The sequence below is a fragment of the Saccoglossus kowalevskii genome, chromosome 2 (assembly GCF_978046115.1).
Source record: "Saccoglossus kowalevskii chromosome 2, keSacKowa6.1, whole genome shotgun sequence".
Taxonomy (NCBI): domain Eukaryota; kingdom Metazoa; phylum Hemichordata; class Enteropneusta; family Harrimaniidae; genus Saccoglossus; species Saccoglossus kowalevskii.
The window spans coordinates 24800763-24826505 of NC_140642.1; the positions used below are offsets into that span (position 1 = coordinate 24800763).

Sequence of the window (25743 nt, forward strand, 5' to 3'; positions counted from 1 at the left end):
TGTGAGCGGCCAAGCCCTCATTGTTGTAAATTTATATCAGGCAGCTAAGGCAGTATGCAAAAAAGAGACTATAGTAAGAACTATTCACGTAGTACATGAAATAGATCTATAGGAAGTTCTACAATTAATGGCCTCGGAGAAACACGTCAACAAGTAGAGGTGTACATGTTCCCGGGTAATAGCGAACATGGAAAGTAGGTGAATACTGATATCCTGGAAATAGTCAACGGGAGACAGGAGTGGGAGGGTTGCTTGGGAACGAGGGTATCTTATCACGCGACAGTGTAATCTGAATCTCATGGAGTCAGAAACTGAAGCCGGAAAATGCTAATACTCGTGGTAAAATGGGACGATGAAGGGCTGATTGATGCTGAAATTGATGCTGATTCCGTGAAATCTAGAATCCTTAGGAAGCGGCTACTTGGACAGGAGTCGTAACGGAACGGAATATGAAACAGAAATTTCCGGGAATCAGACTTTGGTGCAGGAATTCCTGGAAATGAAATTCCGGGACAGAAATGATACCTATAACTAGTATCTATTGAATGGTTTTCGCAATAATCGATAACAAGTGGGGTATGGTGTGTCAGCAATTCGAATAAACGGAAGGTTCAGTCAAGGGAAGATAACACTGCATATAAACACTCACCGTGACAGGTGGTATTACATACTTAGGTACCACCACCGTGCATGCAGTATAAGCACACAACACGATACGGTACACCTACTAGTACACGGTCGAACATAAATGAACTTTTCAGTTGTCTTTTAGCAAGTTATCACTGTAAAGTGATTGAAACATTCAAAGAAATGAAATCATGTTATGCTATATGCATTTATAGTTCGCAATACTCCCCTACCCGCAGAAATCTGACTTCCCCGCGGTACCTGTATATACATCTATTTCTGTCCAGTACCGCCGCATTCACGATGACAATGGACATATGTGAAGATACACACTTCGATATTGTGACAGAAAACAATACGTAACAAAATAACGAATATTAGTTATTACTATAACATATCCCGGACCAGCATAAGGTCTTCCAGTTCATTTGACGATAGACCCTCTATCTGTAATGGCATACCCTGGGAGCAGACAGAAAAGAACTACCAAAGTTGAGTTCCACAATTGTTTACGGGAATGGAAAGATGGCGTCGATACGGAACGAGCCCAGTGGGTAGGACAGGAAATCACACGCAGGTACGTAGTGTTTCATGACTTGATTTGAGGGAGTAAAAAATAACAGTTTAAGCTTGTAACTAACTCTTCTTTTAACCAACCTTTAAAGACATTTATATAGTCATTGTTTAAATTGGATAAATCGAAAGAACGGGAATGGGGATGTGTGCAAAAACATGAATGGGGGGGGGATTCTAATCCTTACTTTTCTGAGTATTTTGAGAGATCACACGAAGGGAGACCCCCGACTGAATACACCCAGAAGCGCCATAATACCAAATTAACGGTGACTATTCCATTCATATCTGGGTTAGATGATTTCTAATTAATTTTGAAACATAATCAGAAATGTACAGTTATTAAAATATCTTATGTTCACTAACTTTTACATTTAGTGGCTGTGGTGAGTTGCATTTATCACTTCAAATATGACTAGCACACGATCGCAAGTCTGATTTATTTAATCTGAAAATACCACCGGTGATTGTACCAGTTTGGGATTAGATAATATGGTTGGCCTGGTATACGGGTATCGCCTACCGCCATTAATCACAATACGTCAGCTTTGCAAGGTGACACTAGACGCGCCAATCACATGAAAAACGATCATTTTACTCATGACATCACATATCGTGATTAATTGCGCGATTTGTAGTGACATCATTCGACACAGTTTCAGTGCGGCGAGAGTTGCACCATGTCTCTATCAGCGGACCGTCCAAATTCAGGGCGAGGACACATTGCATTATGTCATGCAGATACCACGTGATATTGACTGATTGTAGTGTTTCCATACACATTGGCAAACGTACACTCTTATTACGTCAACAGGTGGTTTATTTCTTCAGACAGCATACGATGTGTTTTCGCTAATACATTAATCTTCATGAACCACACGCGGTTACGAGCTTCATTGTAAATTAATTGGTTTGGCATTTGCTCTAACACGTGTCTGAATTTACGATATTGAAGTGTGTGTGTGTGTGTGTGTGGGGGGGGGGGGGGTTGTTGGACATTATTGATCTTAAATACGTGCTTTAAATATGTGAAGTTTGTTCTTTTTGTATCGATTTTGTAAGCATCAAACTAAATAATATGATATATGATTTCCTTTCCCCAGACGTGAAAGGCTGTCAAATATACTGACAGGCCAGGATGCTGTTGCGACGGACGCTATTGAAGCGTTGAGGCTGTACCTAGAAATGCCTGTACAAGAACTAATTGATATGGTAAGATGTGTGTATAAACAAGATAGATTATTTGCTTAATTTGCTGCACTTTTCGTATGACTCACTCCATGGCACATGCCATGTGGTAAGTAATTGAAATCCCATGGAAATTACAATATGGTATCATAAGAAGGATTTGATTTCTCAAACAGACAATGCCTAGCACCGTCGCAGCCAATCTGATAACTGCGGACAGTAACGGCACGTAGACACGGGCATGGGAACGCGTAGGCGACGGTCAGAATAAATCAGTTACTCGTCATATACGTGCAGACAGACCACCTAAAGAATGCTGTAGTATCATAAGACGAGCTTCGGTTCGTGATGCGGACGTGCGTGTATAATCGCGTACCGCAGAAATAAACAAATGCTTCAGAGTCGGGATTTAATCGCAAATAAACAACTTTTTTTGTTTTACGTATGTTCGGGGGCACAACAAGCTGCACATCGACATGTATATTAGTTGTAACGCGGAGTTCCACGTTTAATTGGCGTACCAAATAATGCAATGTTTTAGCACGTTAATCAGAAAGGCAACTTTTCCCGTATATTGCACGCTTTGTAAACCCGGTCCAGGCGTTGACCTATGCACACATACCCTCTATACAGCCAACAGTGACCATATTGTGTGCTTCCGTTTTCTTTTCAGGCGCAGGGCGAGTCAAATGCAAGGTGAGTCATCGTACCATTGCTGCCATTACACATCAATATTAAGACTTAGTACTTAGCCATTAACCGATTTGTAATGTATATAAACAAAGTAACAGAGTAATAAAACCCTGGGAAAACAAGACGTGCCTTGCACATCGCATTGCACTCTGTCTCCTCCTGGCCACGATTACTCGCTGAGAAAATCAATACTAGACGCATTTTAAGACTTGAACACAATCTAAAATAATAGTAAGCGATGTCTTCGCGAAGGACTTTGGTAATTTGATTACTCGGGAGAATTGCATCAGATCAGGTGTTCTCTACAGCTTAGTATCAGTGTGCTGACCGACATGTCAACACTTTCGCACGTTTTATTTTGTCCATCTGGCCTTGAATTGACAACAACTCCGTCATCTGTGGTGCACAATGACGTATTTTAGTGACCTCATTATAGGTCAAATTGTTTTCTCCCATGGTAACAATTCAAACTACATTTTGTGTATTTGTTTTATGTACCTTTCTCCACAAAATATCTCTTTTACAAAAAAAAAACCCATTTATTTATTTTGGGGAGAATTCCAATCGTGATACGTGCAATACTTGTCCTTATTTAACAATGGCAAAAATATACCAAAGTTAACTATCGTTTTAAATCTCTTAGATTTTACTGGCTGAACATAATCGGTGTGGAATATACTATTAGATACGATGATGCTCAATTTGATCGAGCGTCAATGATGATGAAGACGGCTTTGTGGCTAAGGCAACGTGGTCTTGTTATCCTCGCTGTAAGTATTCAGTGTACTCATTCAACATATGCCATTGTTTCCCAGAGTAGTAATTGTCAGTATGCACTTATATGTACTGTGCGAGTTTTTAAAATAAGATATCACTCTCTTAAAATCGGCTACATATCAAAAATCTGAAGCCCATATACAAACAATAAAGCGCTGTGCATATGCACGAGATATTAATCTAATTTAAACCAAACCCTGGCCCCGGGAGTGGGGAGGGGTTATTCGAACCAGGTAAAGTTGGGTCCCCTATCCTGCAAATGGGTTTTCAATCTCACTCCTATGTTCGTGTTGTTGCATATAAACTAATGCCCATCTTCGCGTACAACGTTTTCCTGCTGTTATTTCAGAGAACATTCCACGTAAATCTCTAGATATAACGTGCCTGGTAAATATAATGTACCCCAGCACAATTTACGCATTGTTTCAAGGTTGCGTGTCCAACTTTTAGTCGAGTGCCATCTGGGCCAAGTCTCAGCCACGGGCAATAATTCTACGGACTTTGTATTTCGGTCACGTTTCCTTCTTGCCAGAAAGAGGGAGAATAAGGACGAACGTGATGGTGGTTGTTATTTGAATCATACATTTGCACGTTTTCTCAACCAGAACTAAATGCTATAAACGTGGCTTGTGTGGAAAGGACCGAACAAAGACCGGGTCCCTTTGAGATATCACTCCTATCAGTTGTACATGCACAATATACCGAATTCGCGATTCGGTAGATAATACAGGAAATCGTTCGATCTAATGTATATTTATAGAAGTGCAATTAATAAAAGTTGTTTCAAATTAAATATAAATTTTACAAATTTTACTGAAAACCAGTGATTTTCTTATCTCCACATCCTGCTTTTTGGCCCCTATATATTGGAGGTGCATTCTCTCATAGGGACTCGCTACACGAAAATGCTAACGCAATCTTTGTTGAAAACTTATATTGCCCGAAGAGAATGTTACAGTAATTGGATATTTCGGTTTCACACATTGCAGGACCCGGAAAGTGTGCTCTGGGCTGCAGGTGTATTTGACTGCATACAAGAAATGGATTTGCCGTTCAGATCTCCTGACTTGTATGGTAATTGATTATATTTTTCTTGTACATCTTTCATTTCATTTTATTTTATTTTATTTTATTTGTAAACGACCAAAGTCGTCACGCATCCGAACAGAACAGGACGTGGCGTAATGACGGAGGTACTGTAAGTTGAAGCGGAGGTGTCGTCACATGCGCATGCGTGGGAATGAGGTGGCGAATCCTGACTTCAACTATAAATATAACACTAAAATGCAAAAAAAAAAAAAAAAAAAAAAAATGTATACAAACGCAAAATGTTGGCACTGCCTCCGCCATTTAAAGAACATCTTTATTTTGTTTTACCAACAGTAAAAGACATAAGAGCCTTGTCATCGCAGTGTTCCGCCGAAGCTCTGGTAAGTGAAACGACTTTTGCTATGCAAATGAGGGCGCTATAAAATAACGTATCCCCCATCTTATCGTGTGTGTGATACTGTAACATGAAATGTGTGATTGGTTTTAACTGTGGTGTATTTCATTCGCGATTACAGTTTCTTAAAGTACGAGAAAACCGAGAGTTCCTATCACCAGATAGCTGCTTGGACACCGCCATTCTTGCTGCAGAGAAGTTCCAAGAATCGACAGAGCTAATTAATGTAAGCCAACTAACACATAATGCAGATCAACTCTGTTTTATTCAAATACTGGTGTATTATCTTCCGAGGTGGCATATACGAAGTCCAATTGTATTACCAACGTTTAAACTAAACACATAAAAGAATGTCCGTCAAGAACCCTACATCGAAGTTCATACCTAAGATAGCCTACACAGTCACAAAAGCAGTAGGGTCCCTAACACCAGCACATACCGGAACACCAAATTACGCAACAAGACATTAATATACACACGGTCAATTAAAAATAATAATTAAAAATATAGTTTGTATATAGAAATAAATATTAAATATCTCGACGCATATCGAATACAAACTCTTAAATTACCAAATTTGCCAGGTAATTGTCACTATCTGTTGCATAATATTACTTGACATTTTTCAGACACAGAACAAAGGTGGTAAAAAATGGAAGACTTTCGTTCATTTCAAATGTAAGTAACATTGAATGTGATATGTTAAATTATCTAAAGAGAAAATTTGTTTTATTTATTTATTATAACCACATCTATGCGAAATAAGCAAGCCTGGCCATCGTACAGTGCACCAACACAATACTGACCACATTCTATCAATGAACATATATAAACTATCGTTTAATACTACTCAATTTCATTACGTTTTCAGATCATCTTTGCAGCGCTTACGCGCGGACACTTCAATCGTTGACATTTTCACAAGCCAACAGGTGGGTCAACGGATTATAGCTTAATTTACGTATTTTCAAAATAACGCTAAAAATAAACGTAAATAATAAATTATTTGGGTAATATTTGTTATATCTGACATAATCGTGTATATTACAGGACCAAAGAGAGTGTGGCATCCTTGCTAGAAGGAAGAGATCACATGGAAAGGGCAAAAGAGGAATCCGAGGTATGTTCACAGATTATTTCCCTTAAATGTATCTCATGAATATGTCTATATTTTAAAATTACATATATTAAATAAACTTTCCCGCGATCATAGCTACTAAATTCAATGCTCTTCATCATTAAGAATTAGTAATATACTCAATAGTACGTCTATTTGACTGGATTCAGCTGTATTTATGTGTGTTTGATCGTAACGTATCTTTATCTATAAATAAACAGGATTTCGACCGATGTGACCCCGAGTCTTCAGTGTATCTGTCGAAAAGTGAAGAGTTTCGAAGGTAGGTTTGAATAGTAACACTACCCACGTGTGATGTGGGTCAGTTTGATGATACAAAGCCAGAAGATGCCGTAGGTGGCGTGGGTGGATTGGATGATATGCGCAGCCTTGTCCTTATTCAATTGTGCAATATTTGCATTTGATAAATAGATTAAAGTTCACGAGTACACCGTAGACGTGTTTACAAGTCATATTGTTTTTTTTTTTAAATGCGGGGCTCGGTTAAAAATTCGTGACCATTCGCGACCATCGTATAAAGATCGACAATAATTAAGATCAAACATCGCATAACGCATCCTTTACCCCTTTGGGCGTTTTGAGCATCAGTAAACCAAATACGCGCCCTTGGATGTCTCTCCTAATTAGATTATTGCAAATGTAACCAGCTTTTATCTGTTAGTATACAAACATGAAGTCCATATTATATAAATTATTTGAAACCGTGGCCAATCGTGGTCATCGCATAATGATCGAGGATAATCGTTTTAACATATCATTTAACACACCCTTTTGCTAATTGAGTGTTCTGCTTTTTATCAATGTAAACGAGATTACGCTCCCTTTGTAGATTTAACATGATTAGAGTTAACAAATGACTGATATGACCCATATGACAGTCCGCGTCACCGTAAAGAACGTTGACCTTATACAGATAATATGCGTTTTACCGACACAAAGTTTTGGCGGCAAGTTGGTAAAAATGTAAATTACTTTGTTCGACGGTTTTGAACTGGATTTGTTTTGGGATGATATTGTTTTTCTTCATTATTTTTGCAAAAAAACTTTCCCAGTCAATCCCTAATAAAATAAATATCGCCTGGCGTATCTATGTAATGCGAACATTAAAGCGGTTAATATGATAAAAGATGTCATGTGATACGTAATATCTCAGACGACTAATAAAATAATTAGTGGTCTGAGGTATTGTCGACTATTCGTGGCTTTTTTTAACATTTTGACATATGACGAAAGATCATTTGTCGAGAGTAAATTGACTGTCAAAGTCACCGTGAGGTAGCTATAAGTTATGTGTCGAAATGGGCAAAAACACCGTCACGGTCCTGGCGTTTACTTTTATTACACCCAGAACACTCAAAGAGGTAAAGGGTGTGTTACTGGTAGTATGTATATCGACTATTCTCGACTAGTTTGTAATGGTCACGGATTGTTAAATCAGATTTTCCACAAATATCAGATTGATTTTCTTTTTACTAAAAACTTAAGTGACGATGAAATCTTGCACAGTGTTCATTATCATGTTCAAGTTCTCTAGTGTCGGATAGCGCCCTCAAACGAGTCACTTTTATGTACCGCCATAATATACATACACCGTAATACGTTAGTTATATAGCATATTTACTAACTCGGTTTCCAAATCACGTTTTTCTTGAATTTCAGAATTGAATTTTTAGTTGAGAAGAGAGCGTCCGAATGTGAAAAAGACTACAATAAAAGCATTGATCAGTTACCGCCAATGGTGGTGAGTTTAAGTTGATTGTTTTCTAAATATTTATTCAGATTTTTTTTTTCAGAACTTGGATTGTATTTAAATCGATATTGTCTGTTTGTTTGTTGAGCAGCAACTTCTTCCCTTGGACACGAGTTCGAGCACAGGCACTCTGGACAAAAGATTATTCAGACTACCTGCAGTACAAGTTGACACGTAAGTACTTGTACATCGGCCGTTGGTGGCGCATGCTAATTTCTTTTAGAAAATGTGTACCATTTTGAAGACGGGGTACAGTGATCAGTTTATTGGACTAGGATTCAGTAATCGAACCCATGACAGTCATCTTATGCTCTTGCATCTCCGATGACGATATCTACAAGTCTAGATATAAATTATACATATATGACCTATAACATATCCATAACAGAGAATATGAAGGTTTTTAAAAATGTTCATTTAATTATTATTATCGGGATTTTGTGCGTCGATGTTTTCAAGTTCACTGTCTGCCAGTCCTAGAATTCGGCAGCACGAGAGCTTAAGCTAGAATGCGCAATTCGAATAGAAAATTTACATAAATATTTATCTTATTCTACAGGTGGCTAAACTCGCCTGAAAACGAAAGAACAGGTGAGAATTCCGATTAGTTAAGATTAGTTACAAGTAAACCTCAGATAACGATATTTGATGTCTAGGGTTAGACTGGCGAGGCGAGAGATATTACTTGGTACACGTTTCCGCTCGTACCATGCTGTGTCAGATTGTCTGTGCAATCAAGCGCCTTTAATTGTGGAGTATTTATAAATGTTGCACACATTTTACCATAACAAGGACTGTTTTGAGATAGCTCTGTAACCGTGCACACACACTATCTTGTATACTACACGAGGTGAGCGTTGTGGAAATATGACACGTGTGTATACTTTACTAACCTCTAGTTTATTTCGTGTGAATAAACAATTTAAATATCAAAATCTCTGTGAATAAGATACAAGATAGATTACAAGATACCGGTAGATTACAGATTATCTCAACTCGACCCGGAAATAGTGTACGTGTGTCACAGGGTTACTTAGACCATGGAATTACCTCCATGCTTAGACTGGCAGTGTATATACTTCTTTGCTACTAGCTCAATGAACTAGTCTGGATGTGGGCGACCTCTTCTTAAAAACCTCTGAACCTTTTGACTTGATTTTTGTTCTGTAGCTGCTTTGGTGGATGTAGTTAGAAATGTGTCCAGGAGAGGTCGACCCGCTAAAAAATATGCAAATTAGCTACCAAAAATTATAAAAATGATTAAATGACTTCCACTATGACGCTATTTGGTCTACATGACTGATATTGATAGTGCACATGCAATGGGTTGACCTTTATCAAGTTTATTAATTTTTCGATTTCCCCCGATTACTTTGATACATGGCATGTAGGCATCTTGGGTAGACCTATGTTAATTTTTTCACTTCAGCGGGAAATCTTTGTTTATTTTAACGAATATTTTCGGTGAAAAAAAACCCTTACCATTTTATGCGTTTTTCCAGGTATTGTTAATGACAGTTCAGACATAAATAGCACAGTCACTGACGAAGAAAAAAAATCTATGTGCGCGAAATGTTGTACAGTTTCTTGTACTACTTATATGCCTTCCTATTTCATTGGTGTTAACCATTGCCTGGTTTGTCATATGGATACTGTTATATATAAGTAAGTAAACCTGTTATTAACCTGTTATTAACAAGCATATTTAAATCATTTTTTCAATGCTGCATCTTGATAAAATCATTGTTATACTGTACATTTTTTTAATAAAACAAAACCCTTGTAAACACATAAGTATTCGGCCTGGGGTTCCCTATATGTACAGGTAATTTTAATCGAAAGTACACTGCTGTATGTAGCCAAACGATTATTTTACTATAAATGATACTCAGAGTATTTTTTTTTATCAAGAGAATATCAAACTTAATTATTTTAAAATGGTCCCAAATGTCCCCTTAAATAAGACAAGAGATAATGGAGATAGTGTTTAAAATGTGTTGAAATGAAAATGTGTTCTTGCTAAAAATATGATACATTAAAAATAGTTATCCTGGCTTCATTTTCACGCTCCTTTCATTTTGAAATGCAATGTACCCGATCTTCAAGCCAGGACAGATTTTCAGAACTCAGACTGTCCAATTACATGTACACAATTATGTAGAATAAAGCAAAGAAAAAGATTGTTTTTTTAACAGAAATGCTGACAAAAATCCATCCAGTCTCCTGCTTTGCTACACTGGCTGCCCGGAAAATCGCAAATTTGTGAACATAAATGGCCGCGTATCTGAATAAATTTACTGTAATTAAACTTTTAATTCCTGTTAATCCCAAACCCTTGGCCAGTCTCCTAATCAGGTTCATTTACCCCCCCAGTAACTTTTTGTGTAAATTAAATCTGATTAAAGTTACTAGTAAATAGTGTGTCACCCGAAATCGAGCCTAACAGAATGTTTTCACACTACAGGTCGATGTTCTCCATGCTGTGCACCCTGCACAAACTGCTTACAGGCAGCATCAAGTCGGCTGTCATTGTTACCATGGAGATTTGCCAAATGGGTAGTTGGAAAATCAAACGACGAGGAAGAGGATGAGGAAAGAAGAATGATTGCCCTTGCGGATAAACCAGAGTATGGTTCACGATGAAACAATAAAACAAAGTCATCTCCGTAACATTCAACTGAGGGCAGTATACAAGTTGTAACAGTGTGAAAAACTCTGCTTCAACCCACGTTGCTTCAACCAGATGGCGGGTGGCATTTGTACATCAGGGAGTTAATATTTTCAACCATAATTAACTAACTCAGGACTAGTGAAAACTATTATCCAAGAGTCATTGTGAAAAATTAAAGTTTGAAAGCCAAGAATGTCACACGCAAAGTTCAACTGATTTTGAATTCTCAAAGAATGATGTTCTGTGTTACTGGACACGAAACTGTGTAATCAAAGGATAGTTCAACTCAACTTGTGTCTTGTTACTATTGTAATGTAACATCTTGCATCTCACAGACTGATAGATCTATTCCAAACTCACAAACAAGGTCATTGCAGATTATATAATAAATTATATGAACTTGTTTGATTTTGACAAAAACAGATACCTTGAATATCAACACAACATTTGTGGAAAGGAGTTTTTTTTTTTTATTTGTAAATATTTATGAATATTGTTGTGCAATTTTTGTTATCAACTAGCAAGATACATTTTCTGTAAATATTAGACTGAACATTGTATCTATTTCATAAAGAGAATCAACATTGTAACTGTTTTGTATAGACATTTATTCACATATTAATATATTCCATCATCAAGAGTATTGCATATAAATGTTATAATAAGAATGTTAAAGACAATAGTTTCATAAAATAATATTGTCAACACTTATGAAACAAGTTATAAATCCCTGAAAATAACCAAAAATGTTCATCCCTGTACTATAAAGAATGGAACAACCCACTTGCATATATAAGTACCCCATAATAGTACATACCATTTTCAAACACAGGGGTTATCGAGGGGCAGAAATAAATCACAACAAAACGCATAGTTAACATTTCTAGAGTAACTAAATAGAGAATGGTTATTACAATATATTACCCAAAATATACATATAATAAGGGTAGAAAAATGTTTGTTTTTTTTGTTCTCTTTCTCACTAAATAATCACCTTTGAAGAATTTACATCCCAGAATAATTTTAACTAACATGTTCACTGCATAATGATTGTAGTTTTAATTACTAAACCCAATTTGTGTAAGTTGCATTGTTAACTATGGGAACTCTATCGTAGAACATTTACATTAGTCAGCAAAATACTAAAGAACGTAACCTGCAATGTGTAAATTGAAAAAAAATACTGTCTAGTTTTCACATTTACAAATTCGTCAGCCCCACGTCTAGTTTATTTAATCATACACCATTTTCTATGGTTTGATAAAAGCACATAAGCACCAGATATGGATTTGAGTTAAAAAAAAAAAAAAAGCTCCATATCACAATTTGTCGACAGTGATCTAATAAATTTAGACCACAAACTTTTCTGACGTAGGAAAGTTTGTTGGATATCTTGATTTCAGTTATTCACTGCTATTCCTAATTAAACAATTGTCAGCCATATTGAATTCAATGCCATGTCGGCCATGTTGAATTTAGAAAATCTGACCCCTGACCTGTCAGCCATTTTGAATTTTGAGTTAACCTTTGACATCATGTCAGCCATGATTGATTCATTCACTTTTTGCATCAACTAATTTGCACAAAAAGATTTAGATAACTCCAAATATTTTCCTCTAAATTATAATTTATTACTCTTCATTGACTAGGCCTGAAAAATCAACATGTTTGATTATAAAAACTATACAAGTATTTTAAAATAGAAAACAAAAATATTTGGGGAAGACAATGATAACGTGAAGTAAGTGTTACGCAGTGAAAAGGTGAGTAAATAACTAACAACCGAACACATGCACCAATATAAATAACTTGATGAACCAAAGTTACATTAAACATGATTTCCATTCAGGGTTTCATCCTGACGTTTACGTGCAATTTATGCATGCAAATCATATCACAACATATAAAACATAATTCGACTATGCTTCAAAATAAGCATTCTTACCATATGGTTGGAAGCACTGGCCAAGACCAAAACTTTCATGTAATAAAAAGAAATTTGAAAAAATAATAACTAAACTTAGATATGCCCCAAATGAACTATGTTAATATCAAATAGTTAAAGTGACACAGTGGTCTTGCTGTGCACGTTAAAAATTTGAATAAACAATGGTTTTAACATGTGATGTATATATATCATGGGACCCACATTAAATATAGACCGGTGTGACAACTGTGGTGTTTTATAATGTAAAACTTTAAAGCAGTATATGAACTGTAAAGACTCATAAAATAAATCGGTAATCGTGTTTATTATTAGTAATCTAATTATGAAATGCATATAAATGCATAATAAACAAAAAATTTTGATGAAAAAGTCCATAATGCTATATTATCTTGTTCATTTCTTCTTGTGGAACACTGATGCGAAAACTCCCTTTTTCTTCTTGTGTTTCTTCTCTTTGGAATCTTTCTCATCTGGTTTGCTGCTTTGTACCGGTAAAGTGGCCGACTTTGATATCTTAACTTTCACGTCCTTTTGTGGAATTGGTTCAGCTTTGGTCAGTGAGCCAGATCGTTCTCTCCTCTTGTCATGTTTGTGTGACTGTACCTCCACAGGGGGTTGATTAAGTGAAGGTGCATGGTGCTGAGGCTGTGGTGGTATCATTGTGGGTGCTTGTCGATGGGGCTGTGGTGGTGTTATGTTCGTTGTCAGCTGCGGTGGTACAGCGATAGGTTGCGACGGCCTATAAGATTCTACAGTTGTAGGAGGAGGCAGGGCAGTGACACTAACACCATTGGTATTGGTCTCAAACCCAGGAAGCTGTGGAAAGAAGTCAGCAGACAATATCTAAGAATAATAAAGAGTGCAAAATACAAGAAAATGTACAATGAAAATATGACAGAAATGATGATAACATTGACAGTGAATATAAAGACAGTGAATATAAATAAAAACATCTAGAGAGAGACAGTGGTTAGTATTACTATTATAATAATCTATTTTTATTGATATAACATACAAGATCACCACCACCAGTACCTTTTACTTTAGTAACCACCACCACCGCTAGTTAGTTTAGATGAGAGTGTTAGAACAAAATGCATTAATGATAAAATTTAACTAAACTCAGATGGGTTATTTTGTTAGTTGTAAGGCCCCCAAAAAGTTGAGGGACTATGGGTTATTGGATGGTCAAAATACCTGAGTGGATTGTCCATTCTCGAATAAAAAGTCTGCATTGGGCTGGTCAGTTGGGACAGGAGGAGGGGCATCTGAAGGAAGGGGAGGGGGGTCACTATCTGGTTCCTCTGCGTACAAGTCAACATGAAATAAAAAAAGAAGAAGAAGAGATCGACACCGCATGAAAAAATAGAATACCCAAAAATGAAAGTTATAAGTGTCAGACAGGCATGAATCTACCCAGATAACATCAAATCAGCAGGCAACCCCAAGGTACATAGCAATGACCAGTATTGAAAACAACAATGCAGTCAATGTACAGGCAACAACAGTAAATGCAAGAATATCCCTCACTGTCCACTAAAGTCAAGAAGGCAAACACTGGTTAATAACATTATATTTACAAAACAAAAATGTATATATTGTAATGATTTAAAGTAATGAATTGAAACATGAAATTTTTACAACAAACACGGCACTGTGTTCTGATAGTAATATCATGAAAGACCTTGATGATGAACTCTTGAAGCTAATTTTGGATAAAATTGCATTCATAATTTTATGACCACGTAGCCTGCCATGCACCTACCTGGTATACTATCTTCAGTAGCTATTTCCCCATGTAGGTACTCTAGCTCAACCTGGTGTCCACCGTGTGCATAGTATTGGGCGTATTTCGTTGCACCATGATCACTACTATCACTGTGTTCAGAACCAGTCAATGAAACGTTATCATGTGAACCACTGCTCAGTTCAGAGGTATTAGACCTGTCGTCCTTGCTGTGCCCGCTAACAGGGCTGTACTGGAATTTTCCAGAACCAGCGGAACTAGCTGATCCAGTTCTGTGGGTGTTATGTTGGTAGTTCTCAGTTTCTGGCGGTTGGTATTTAAGATTACTGTTTGCTGGCTGGTGACTTAGATTAATATCAACATCAACGCCTATGCTATTTGACGGCAATGGTGGAGGTATATCCATGGGAAAGCCTGATTCTGTTGGTGGTGGTGGTGTTACAGGTAATGCTGGAGGTAAGTCCTCGGGAAGAATTGGTGGTGATGACGAAATGTCTAAATTACCATTCTGTCTGTTGGGTATGAACATGGTGGGTTTGGGTGCAAGTTTTGGTTTTTCCGTCGAACCTTTCCTAACAGGGACAGCAATCGGTTTAGAGGGTTCTACAAAGTCAGATCTTGGTGACGGTAATGAGGAATGGGAAGAAGACATGGAATTTGAACGGGATGCTGGCTTTGAGGATATTGGGGTGCTTTTGCCCGATGAAGCACCACTCCCATGTGCCGAATCATATTCCAGTAACTGATGTGCTGGTGGTAGGGCTAAAGTATCAATAATAACAAAAGAAAAAGTAAAAAATCATAAATACAACAAAAAATACACAATATCACAACAAAAGACCACAAAATATCAATAATAATAAGATAAATAAAATAATCATAAAAAATGCACAATATGAAACTACTAGATCACAAACTCACAATATACCAAAAATACACAAACAAAATGTAAATTTCTGTTTGTTGGTGAATTCACACAACTACTTACTGGCGTGGAAATTAATTTTACTGATCCAGTCATTCATGTCTTCTGTTGATTTACAGGTGAACAGATATTCAGATGCATCAGCAAGTCTGTCATTGGAAAGAATTTTCACATAACATAACATAACATAACATAACATAACATAAATTACCATACATGAATTTAAAGAAAAACAGCAAAATGGCTGTTGATGAAATGTTACACATAATTTATCAAGATCCTTTACAAACTCAACTCTTGCAGAAAAAGTCACACCATAAAATCAAAACATTTTTCCAGATACAATTTATATTTTTTTTAATTTATTCCAAACAACAATTAACATTGTTATATACTTTCCATCAATGACAGTACAAGAAATTTCAAATTATCTTTGTATCATGTCAGTGATCATCCATAATTTGAAATGAAAATTCAACATCTTAACAAGGGTGAGAAAAAGTAAAACAATATCACCATAGTTACACATCCACTATATCACCATAGTTACACATCCACTATATCACTATTATAGTTATACCAGTACATTATCAGTTACACTCATTTTGACACCATCAATACTGTTACCATGGTTACTCACCGAACCCTGAATACATGTTTTCTCTTGGTATAATCTGTAGCAGGTGAACATGTACATTGGTACAAGTTTATTGGCGGGGATGCAGAATTACTCTGAAAGAAACAATACCAGATTATTTAGTTTGATCACAACATCGGTTCACAAGTTTTCTCTAGAATACTGAATATCCAAAGTGTACATACCATGGAGAATTCCTTTTTATCTTTGAAGAAGCACAACAACTGACCACACAATATAGTATAGAATGTTTTCCAGGACCGATGTGTTGACTGTAAAAACAAAGTATACATGTATGTTATTTAAAATCTAATTTAAACTTTTACTTTTTTTTAGAAAACTAGGGTGTTGTCATTCATAACGTGAAGACTGCCACTCAGCAATTAGGAAATTTCCTTGTCTGAACAACCTGGATTCTTGCCACACATCACAGTTTCAATTCTATTTTGGGTGTTAATCCAGGAAACATGTAATTATACATGAAGCACACATAGTTGTGCACTCTACAGCTTTCTGGTTGCAATGGATCTTAGACAGATGCCACAGGTGGGGGATTTTGAAATCCTAGCTTTTGTCACAATATAACACCTAGAAGTTCTGAAATCTTTGCACACAAAAAATCGTTCTTGATACCTGTTTACCAAGAATCATATTTTGTGTGCTAAATCCATGGATATAATCAATGATAACATGGTGCCACAACATTTAAATTAACATCAATTTTTGTATAAACATGCTTCAAAATAACGTTCTGTAATGAATTCTTTTTACATGGAAATAATCATTCAAAGACACAGTGGATTAAGTGTAATACTAATATATATATTTGTTGAAATTTATTTTCTACTGGGATGTATGACTGATGGGAGGAGGGAGTATGCAGGTTGGAAAAGCGATTTCAGATCTACAATCCAACTGTGCAATGCAACAAAACTTGCATCTTTTTTATCACCTCACTACAATAGATATTAACAGATGAGAAAAAAGTCACCCACCCGCTTTCCATTAGCAGCCAGATCTTGTTTTCGGTCAATAACACCTTCTCTCTCCACGGGTGGAGTGCCAGACTACAAAGAAACATTAATAAGGTGGTATAAGTTGAAAGATTAGCCACACTCAGCAAGACAAACAAATCAGAAAGATACTTACTAGTTTATTTAAACTCTGTCAGCACATAATTGCTATAACACAAACAAGAATGGGCAAACTCTGGGCTCCTATACCCAGCATACGCAATGAACATTCATTCCATATGGAAGCAAATGAAACTGTACATTGGAACTATACATTGCTATAAACACGAGGAATAAAATTGAATTATTATGTATATATGTTGGTATCTGGTGTCTGGCTCGTAGGTGTAATGACTACAGTTACTAACAGTGCTCGCCTGTAGTCTTCAGCATGACTAGCCAGCTTATGAAATTTTAACTACTGCGATATTTGAAGCCGCTTTTTATAAGGATGAAAAGAGTGAATGAGAAAGGTTATTTATACAATACTTGCAGCTATTTGTTTTTTTTTTCCTACCACTTGTCAACCAACTCACCAGCTTGTATTTTTGTGGCTTGAGAGCTTTTTTGCTACCTCCACCACTACCACCAACGCTAACACCACCACCACCACTACCGCGGCCAGCAACAGTAACATTACTACTACTACTACTGCTGCTGATGCTACGGGTCCTGGTGTTGTCTTCTTTTTTATGAGTTTTTACCTCATGCCGTTTCAGTTTCTTCTGTTGAGAGACATGCCGACATATGCAGAAACACAGAAAGGAGAATGAGCAGAAAGAAGAGAATGGAGTAAGCAATTTTGTACTTTTTTTTTATATTTGTGGGTGGGTCACACCAACGTTAAAAGATTGCATGCAGGAATTGTTGGAATGAGAAGATGCAAGAAAAAAACAACACAATGATATGAGTTACGTAGAGAGCAAGTTGATGATGATAATGGATGGAAATGATGAGATGTGTTTCTAAATATGTGACTACATGTCTGATATCACTAAGCAAAAAGCAATACAAGCCGGGATCTAACAATTAATTATGTTATTTTAAGTAGGGATTTGCTTAAAACTACTGTATGGTTATTGCCTATAACTAATCTACAAACACAAGCATATAATTACTTTAATAACTTAAAATTTAACTGAGCTGTTAAGTGGAGTGTACATGTGTGTGTGTTATGTCATATCATGCGGTTTGAACTGCAGGCATCGGCTACAGTAGATATGGCATTGCCATTCACAAGTACATGACTAGACTGTATGTCATTTATGTAAAATTGAAAACCGGTTAAAACCCTTCAGTTTTGAAAAGCAGTTTGAAATATGAAACAAGAAAATGTGCATCTATGTTTGAAAAGCCAGGCAAAAACTAAATTGAAACCATTATTTAAAATACAGTCAAGCAGTAAAACACAATGCACATGCCTTTGTTGTTAGTTTTTTAAAAAGTGCTTTTCAAACTGCTTGTAACAATTCTGAAATAGTAATATTTTCCTCCATGAGGGGTAAAGAAGAGGGGTATTTATAATTAGTCTTTTGAGTAATGAATTAGACTTTAGATTCTATGTTTTTTGCATTTTTGAAATAGAATATCTATCCCTACCTGCTCCTCTTCTATTTTCCTCTCCATCTCAACTTGTCTATGTTCTCTTTCTTTCATCTCCTGTTCCTTCTTTAACCTTTCCTCCTCGATCTTTGCCGCAATCTTTTTCTGTTCAGCTTCCCTCTTTCTTTTGGCTTCCTCTTCCATCATCATCTTCCTCTCTTGTTCCTTTCGCCTTTCTTCAAGGATCCTTTCTTGTTCTCTCTTTCTAATAAGCTGCAACCGGTCTTGCTCTTTCCGCTCCTTTTCCTCTTGTTTTCGTTTCTGCTCACTCTCTTTTTGTTTTTCAAATTCACCCTCCAGCTATGGTCAAAGATAAATGGATATTCTTTGAGTACTTTGATGAAAATTAAGATTGCATCAAAATTTCACTCTACCCTGCCATAACATTTGGAAAGATTTATATACCAAACTGTGACTGGTCACATAGTGAGGTCCTTAAACTGAATCACAGTAAATCACAGTAAAGCCTATGCAAATCTGATACAAAAACATTCTTTCGATTTCTTGTACTTCAATACTGTGCACCTCAAGCTTAATAATCAAAGTGCACTTTATTATTTTTCTCTTGAAATGCTGACACAAATATAAAAACAAGCAGCCTATCGGCTGAGATAGCTCCGCTGTTAGCAATGCACATTTCAATTAAAGAACTGAAGACATCATTAGAAAATGAACAATATGAATAGTATCAAAGCAATCGGACTTACAGTTTTTAACAAGAAGTCGAAAATATCACTTTTTACCAAAAATTACAAAAATATTCACCAAAATAAATTAATTAGAGAATTGAAGATATCATCACAAAACGAACAAATCTGAGAGAGGTCCACATGTAGTACCTATATATGTAATATCAAAGCAGTCGGACTTACAGTTTTCAACAAGAAGTCGAAAATATCACTTTTTACCAAAAATGACAAAAATATTCACCAAAACTAGAGAATTGAAGATATCATCACAAAATGAACAAATCTGAGAGAGGTCAACATGTAGTACCTATATATGTAATATCAAAGCAATCGGACTTGCGGTTTTTAACAAGAAGTCAAAAATATCACTTTTTACCAAAAATGACAAAAATATTCACCAAAATTAGAGAATTAAAGATACCATTACAAAATGAACAAATCTGAGAGAGGTCCACATGTAGTACATATATATGTAATATCAAAGCAATTGCACTTGCGGTTTTTAACAAGAAGTCGAAAATATCACTTTTCACCAAAAAATGACAAAAATATTCACCAAAATTAGAGAATTAAAGATATCATTACAAAATGAACAAATCTGAGAGAGGTCCACATGTAGTACCTATATATGTAATATCAAAGCATTTGCATTTGCGGTTTTTAACAAGAAGTCGAAAATATCACTTTTTACCAAAAATTACAAAAATATTCACCAAAATTAGAGAATTAAAGATATCATTACAAAATGAACAAATCTGAGAGAGGTCCACATGTAGTACCTATATATGCAATATCAAAGCAATTGCACTTGCGGTTTTTAACAAGAAGTCGAAAATATCAGTTTTTACCAAAAATGACAAAAATATTCACCAAAATTAAAGAATTAAAGATATCATTACAAAATGAACAAATCTGAGAGAGGTCCACATGTAGTACCTATATATGTAATATCAAAGCAATTGCACTTGCGGTTTTTAACAAGAAGTCGAAAATATCAGTTTTTACCAAAAATATTCACCAAAATTAAAGAATTAAAGATGACATTACAAAATTAACAAATCTGAGAGAGGTCCACATGTAGTACCTATAGATGTAATATCAAAGCAATTGCACTTGCGGTTTTTAACAAGAAGTCGAAAATATCAGTTTTTACCAAAAATGACAAAAATATTCACCAAAATTAGAGAATTAAAGATATCAACATGAAATGAACAAACCTAAGAGAGGTCTACCCAAGGTACATATACACCAAGTATCAAAGCATTTAGGCTTGTAGTTTTCAAGAAGAAGTCGAAAAAGTAAAACATTGACACGGACGACGACGACGGACAATCACTCATATGATAAGCTTCGCTCGACAAAGTCGACAGCGGAGCTAAAAATACACACGACTACAACCACTCACATGCATGCAGACACATACAAACCCATATACAAGGACTTACCATCGTCATCCTTTCCAAAGCTTTAAACTTGTCTCCTTGCGCTTCAATTGTCTTCTCAAAATCTTCGTGACTTTTTATTAACTCTTCAATATTGCTATCGTCACGCTGCAACAAGAATACAAGATAAACAATATATTACAGTTACATGTATAACAGCGACTGAAACCCACAGTCTCAGAGACATATTTTCACCTTTTCAACAACAGACTTTCTCGGCCAAAATTTTCTGCACTTTTTTTCTTATATTGTTCAATATTTCTGGAAATGAACCCTAATTTTGGAGCCAGGAGACAAAATTTGCATCAATTTTCAGTTTTTACACAAAAAAATTGGTTATTTTTGTCTCAATCGTCTGAAGGAAAGTGCAGACTATAAAGGTTAAACTGTGAATTTAAAAATGATTATAGTTCTTACCATAAAGGACTCATCTCTAACTAAAGGATCTCTGGCAATCAACCATGCTTCAGCTGAATCGGCGTCTCGTTTAAACAACTGTGTATCAAGATTAAGCTCATACAATACTTTACGCTGCCCCCATGTGTCTAGTAAAGCTTGGAAGTCAGCATTGAGTTTTTGAACTTTGGTTTTAATCTGAAAATAAAACAAATGCCATCAATGAGAGTTTAATAATTGGAGATCGTTACATGGAAAGATCACCATGTAGGGTTGGTCATTAATTACAAACCTTGAACTTAAATTCTCCATAAACACAGGACAATCATACCCATCCTCTTTCTGCCATCAACATTCTACTCTAAATACATCTGCAAGAATTGTAACTCATTCCAGAATATCTGCAGTATTTTTATTGGTTGCCAGTTTGTCACAGAATTCAATACAAAATCGTTCAAGATGTCATTCAGACAGTATAAACCTGGCCCTACTCTTAGATCTGCTGATAAAAATGTACAAACAATTATCAGTTTGTAGGCATGCATTCTGTTTTGTTGCATCCAAACTCTGCAATTCTCTAATACTGAAATGAACTCAAGACTCAAAACATTTAGTGTGGCATGGCTAAGTGCCTTTGAGTGTAACATTGTTACAGATACTGACACTATCTAAATATTGATTGGTTTTTCCTCTTTCCTTGAGATTTACTATTTTTTCTTACCTCTTCAGCTAAGAAGTGCCCATCATCAATGAGACTCTGTCCAGTTCGAGTGAACTCGTTGATGTTATCAGTCCTACCATCTATCTCTGACTTGTGTTCATCATGTCTTTTAATTAATGCTTCGGCACCTGCGACGTCCTTTGCTAACTCATCAGAGGTTATCAATGCCATCATTTCTGTTACCCACGCACTGAAAACCAAATAACAGTAGATTTCAATTGGTGTGTTGCCAAGCCAAGGACATCCACTTCAAAACAGACATGTAAACATGGGATGACATGCCATGAGTATATAACTATCAGTAATAATAAAACACAGCTGATAATTAAGTCCTATACAATAACACTGATACTAAGAGGGATGATTTACCTTAATTCTCTATAATTATCAAAATATGACTGCAACTGTTCAGACTGATCAAGTTTGTCCTTTCTTTGATCAGATTTTTCTAATAGTAAATTCCACGCTTGTACAACTTCTTCTCTTTTCCCCATCAGTCTCTCACTTGATTCAGGAAACTGATCGATGAGTTGTTCCGCATTGGTACATATCGACTCTACCTGCTCCCCCAATGCAGCTAAGTCTCTCTGAAATTAAAATTTATTGACAGAATGTAAATGTAATTAATATATTTTGTTGTCAGTATAAATATCAGTATTTCTCCCTTCTTTCTTTATACTTCAAAAATCAAATACCCGCCAGTATGTGGAGAAAAAACAACATGTGATCAGGTGAGAAGCATTAATATGTTTTTTTTTTTCTTCAATTATGTACTGAGTCTGGGAAAAATGATTTGTTATCAGTTTTCACCTTGGCAAAAGCTGATTATATATTTAAGGCAGTTTAAGCCAAATTCAAAATCACTACGAAGCATACTATTGCATGTACGTGCAATACATTATAGAAAACTAATATCATACTAGAAACTAAATTTAATATTATAACAATATTAGAATCCATATCAATAATAATACACAATTTTTTATTCTTGTCTTCAAGCAAAATTTTGTAAATCTTGCGTTAAAAATTATTTCACCATAGAAACCAGTGCAAAAATGCAAATTGTCTGGTGACTCCAATTTTCCAACCCAAACCTACTTAAATTATAAAATCCTCAACTTTTAATTATTTAGTATTAATATGGTTGACAAGTTATTGAGGTATGGCTTGGAAGAAATAACATAACTGATGAGACATGTCATCTTGATTAAGGGATTATAATATAAAGCAGTAGAATAATTCACATCCAATCAGAATTATTCACATGATAGGAAGGACAACTTACCTCAGTTCCTTCATGCCTTCGTCTCAATGCCTGTACACTGACTAGATCATGTCCATAATCTTCCGTCGACACTGTCGAATCTTTCTCCAGAATCCACGCTCTGGTTTCATCCGCATCGTAATCAAATTGATGTACTAGCTTAGCACAGGCAAGTGCCTGAAATGAAAAATAGTTTATGATATGAAGGGAGAAATATGAAGATGTTGATCATCGTCAGTTATTCAGAGATGTTTAAATGATACAGTTAATGTGAAAAGTAGCATGCGGCTTGTCATGAGCTGAGAGATTTTTTCCATTGTCAGAAGAGTTCATACTTGGTCAAAATACACAGGTTTTCCAATACGCAGACAACTTACCTCCATTCTAGTGTTTGTCAGCTCTTTTAGCTGAGCCCACTTCTTATTCACATCATCACATTTGGCATGTATGTTGTCAGATTTAGTATGATTATCCTGTATCAGTGAACTACCCATTTCATTAACAGCCACAATCCTCTCTTCGTTTGAGTCCAAATCTTGAGCAAAGTCTTCAAACTTCTTCTGGAGTATTTCAACATGTTCCAAGTCTTTCCCACAGTCTTCCGAGGCTGCGATGACTTCTTTTTCATGCATCCAACCTTCAGCTTCCTCAGCTTCACGATGGAATTCGTAAAGTTTCCTGTGCTCCATCAGCATTGACCTCCTCTTAGCCGATAGTTGTTTTAACTCCTCGTAACTAGCTTCCACTTCAGCCTAAGATGGCAAATGATACCGAGCATATCAAGAATAAACAACTATTCTGTATTATCTCTAGTTAATTAATTGGTGCAACATTTCAAACACAATTTTTTTCCCCACAGGTGGTGCTTTAAAGAAAATATTATATAATTAATTAGAAAAATAAAAGAAGCTACATTTATATCCATCGCTGCTCGATTTGAATATAACAATTCTCACCTGCTTTTGTTCAATATCTTTACTTTCAAAGTGTTCTCTTTCTAGGAGTCCACTGCTAAGCACTTCTAGATGTTGGACGGTATTTCTAAAACTCTCCAGATCTAAATCCAGGGCTTCCAGTTTTTTCAACAACTTCTGCACAGAGTCCTCATCTTTACCATAATCTGTGCTGACCAATAGAGGGCGCTTTTCCTTCATCCATGAATCGGCTTCCTGGACTTCTGCATAGAACTGCGAATGAAGATTAAAGAATGTAGAAGATGAGAAAAATGTGCTCCAGAAAGAAATAGATTCGTGTTTGTTACAAATGCATTCAAATGATGTCACACTTATTGACATGTTTTTGCATTTTACCTTGTTTACATCATCATGTGACAGTGGAAAATGAGAAAAGTTGTAATAAGGCGGTACAGGATGGCATTGGCTTCCACTACATGCTAGGTTATTCCAAGAATACAGCAAAGTATGCACAAATGCAGTAAAGTGACAATAAAACAGACAAATATTAGATGCGATCCTGTGCTGCCTGAGAGCATACTTTACTGTATTTTTTCCTTATTATTCTGCATTGTTCAAGTGTGTAGTTATAATTTAATAAGATATAACAGCCCAAAACGGCAGCAAATAACGGCATTTAGTGAAATGATTCAACTTCAGTCATTCACTGATGAAGTCTATTGTTTTTTGTGTCTTATAAGTAATAATGGTAAATGCCTTCATGCATACAGTATTCCCCCTTAATCATCTTGTAGTATCTGACTACATTGTTGTTCACTGAAGTGTCATGGACTGATTGGTTAAAAGGTCCAGTTCAAGCAGTCAAGATGCAGAAAACATATAAACGGTATCTAAATTTACAAATTCATGTCATCAATTTAATTAGCATACAATAAGTATCCCAAGTACTGGTTCTTAACTATAACTGAGTGCTATATTGTGAACTCACCAATTGTGACTCCAGTGCATCAGTGAGTAGTTTCTTCCTCTCAGCAGCAGAGTCTTTCAATTCTGCTAATAACTGGTGAATTTCGGCCACAGTTGTTTTGATATCTTCAGTCGCATAGTGTTGCTGACTCATTAACTGTTCCCCTTTCTTAGCTACTGTTTCAACCAGTGGTTCATGGGCAGTGATCTCTGCTTCTAATGCCTGATGACAAATAAGTCATTGTTGGTATATTAGTTTTGTTACATAAATTATAAGCCATTTCATTAGTTAACCCTGATGCTATCTCATTTATTGTGAACAATACATTGTTGTAAACACCACACCATTTTCTTTGATGTAAACTACATGTCTATTGTTTAAAACTCAACAATATTACACTTGCAGTAAACTCTAAATTTATTTATGTAAACCCCACATTGTCTCATTTGTAAACTCCACATTGTCTCATTTGTAAACCCCACATCATCTAATTTGTAAACCCTGCATTGTCTCATTTGTAAATGCCACATCATCTTATTTGTAAACCTCACACTATTTCATTTGCAAACCCCACTTAATCTCATGTTTAAACCCCATGTCATCTCATTTGTTAGCCA

General features: G+C 35.9%; 2 protein-coding genes across 2 annotated transcripts in view; one reads left to right on the forward strand and one right to left on the reverse strand.

Moving 5' to 3' along the window:
- Nucleotides 1-250: 250 nt before the first annotated feature.
- On the forward strand, nucleotides 251-11451 carry LOC100377511 (uncharacterized). Its single transcript, XM_078007246.2, has 16 exons — nucleotides 251-1204; nucleotides 2304-2412; nucleotides 3062-3084; nucleotides 3725-3851; nucleotides 4848-4932; nucleotides 5242-5288; nucleotides 5424-5528; nucleotides 5932-5980; nucleotides 6174-6234; nucleotides 6353-6422; nucleotides 6641-6702; nucleotides 8100-8181; nucleotides 8282-8364; nucleotides 8750-8781; nucleotides 9693-9855; nucleotides 10655-11451. The coding sequence occupies exons 1-16, from the start codon at nucleotides 1080-1082 to the stop codon at nucleotides 10779-10781; spliced, it is 1350 nt and encodes a 449-aa protein (XP_077863372.1). The 5' UTR covers nucleotides 251-1079; the 3' UTR covers nucleotides 10782-11451.
- A 1-nt stretch (nucleotide 11452) lies between these two features.
- The window catches only part of LOC100377364 (spectrin beta chain, non-erythrocytic 5-like), a 73266-nt gene continuing 58975 nt past the window's right edge, over nucleotides 11453-25743 (reverse strand). Inside the window, exons 65-81 of the mRNA XM_085493453.1 lie at nucleotides 25148-25348; nucleotides 24202-24432; nucleotides 23623-23997; nucleotides 23267-23422; nucleotides 22351-22568; nucleotides 21982-22171; nucleotides 21282-21458; nucleotides 20868-20972; nucleotides 18731-19033; nucleotides 17668-17856; nucleotides 17114-17185; nucleotides 16304-16390; nucleotides 16122-16213; nucleotides 15545-15630; nucleotides 14575-15318; nucleotides 14007-14113; nucleotides 11453-13625 (exon numbers count right to left, since the gene is read on the reverse strand). Of these exons, the coding sequence (XP_085349579.1) occupies nucleotides 13203-13625; nucleotides 14007-14113; nucleotides 14575-15318; nucleotides 15545-15630; nucleotides 16122-16213; nucleotides 16304-16390; nucleotides 17114-17185; nucleotides 17668-17856; nucleotides 18731-19033; nucleotides 20868-20972; nucleotides 21282-21458; nucleotides 21982-22171; nucleotides 22351-22568; nucleotides 23267-23422; nucleotides 23623-23997; nucleotides 24202-24432; nucleotides 25148-25348 (3756 nt within the window). The 3' untranslated portion in view covers nucleotides 11453-13202. The remainder of the gene's footprint in view (nucleotides 13626-14006; nucleotides 14114-14574; nucleotides 15319-15544; nucleotides 15631-16121; nucleotides 16214-16303; nucleotides 16391-17113; nucleotides 17186-17667; nucleotides 17857-18730; nucleotides 19034-20867; nucleotides 20973-21281; nucleotides 21459-21981; nucleotides 22172-22350; nucleotides 22569-23266; nucleotides 23423-23622; nucleotides 23998-24201; nucleotides 24433-25147; nucleotides 25349-25743) is intronic.

Coding starts and splice junctions, on each gene's coding strand:
- LOC100377511 (XM_078007246.2), top strand. CDS start 1,080: ATGGCATACCCTGGGAGCAGACAGAAAAGAACTACCAAAGTTGAGTTC. Junction 5,289..5,423: donor AGTGTTCCGCCGAAGCTCTG/GTAAGTGAAACG, acceptor TCGCGATTACAG/TTTCTTAAAGTACGAGAAAA. Junction 6,703..8,099: donor AAAAGTGAAGAGTTTCGAAG/GTAGGTTTGAAT, acceptor CTTGAATTTCAG/AATTGAATTTTTAGTTGAGA.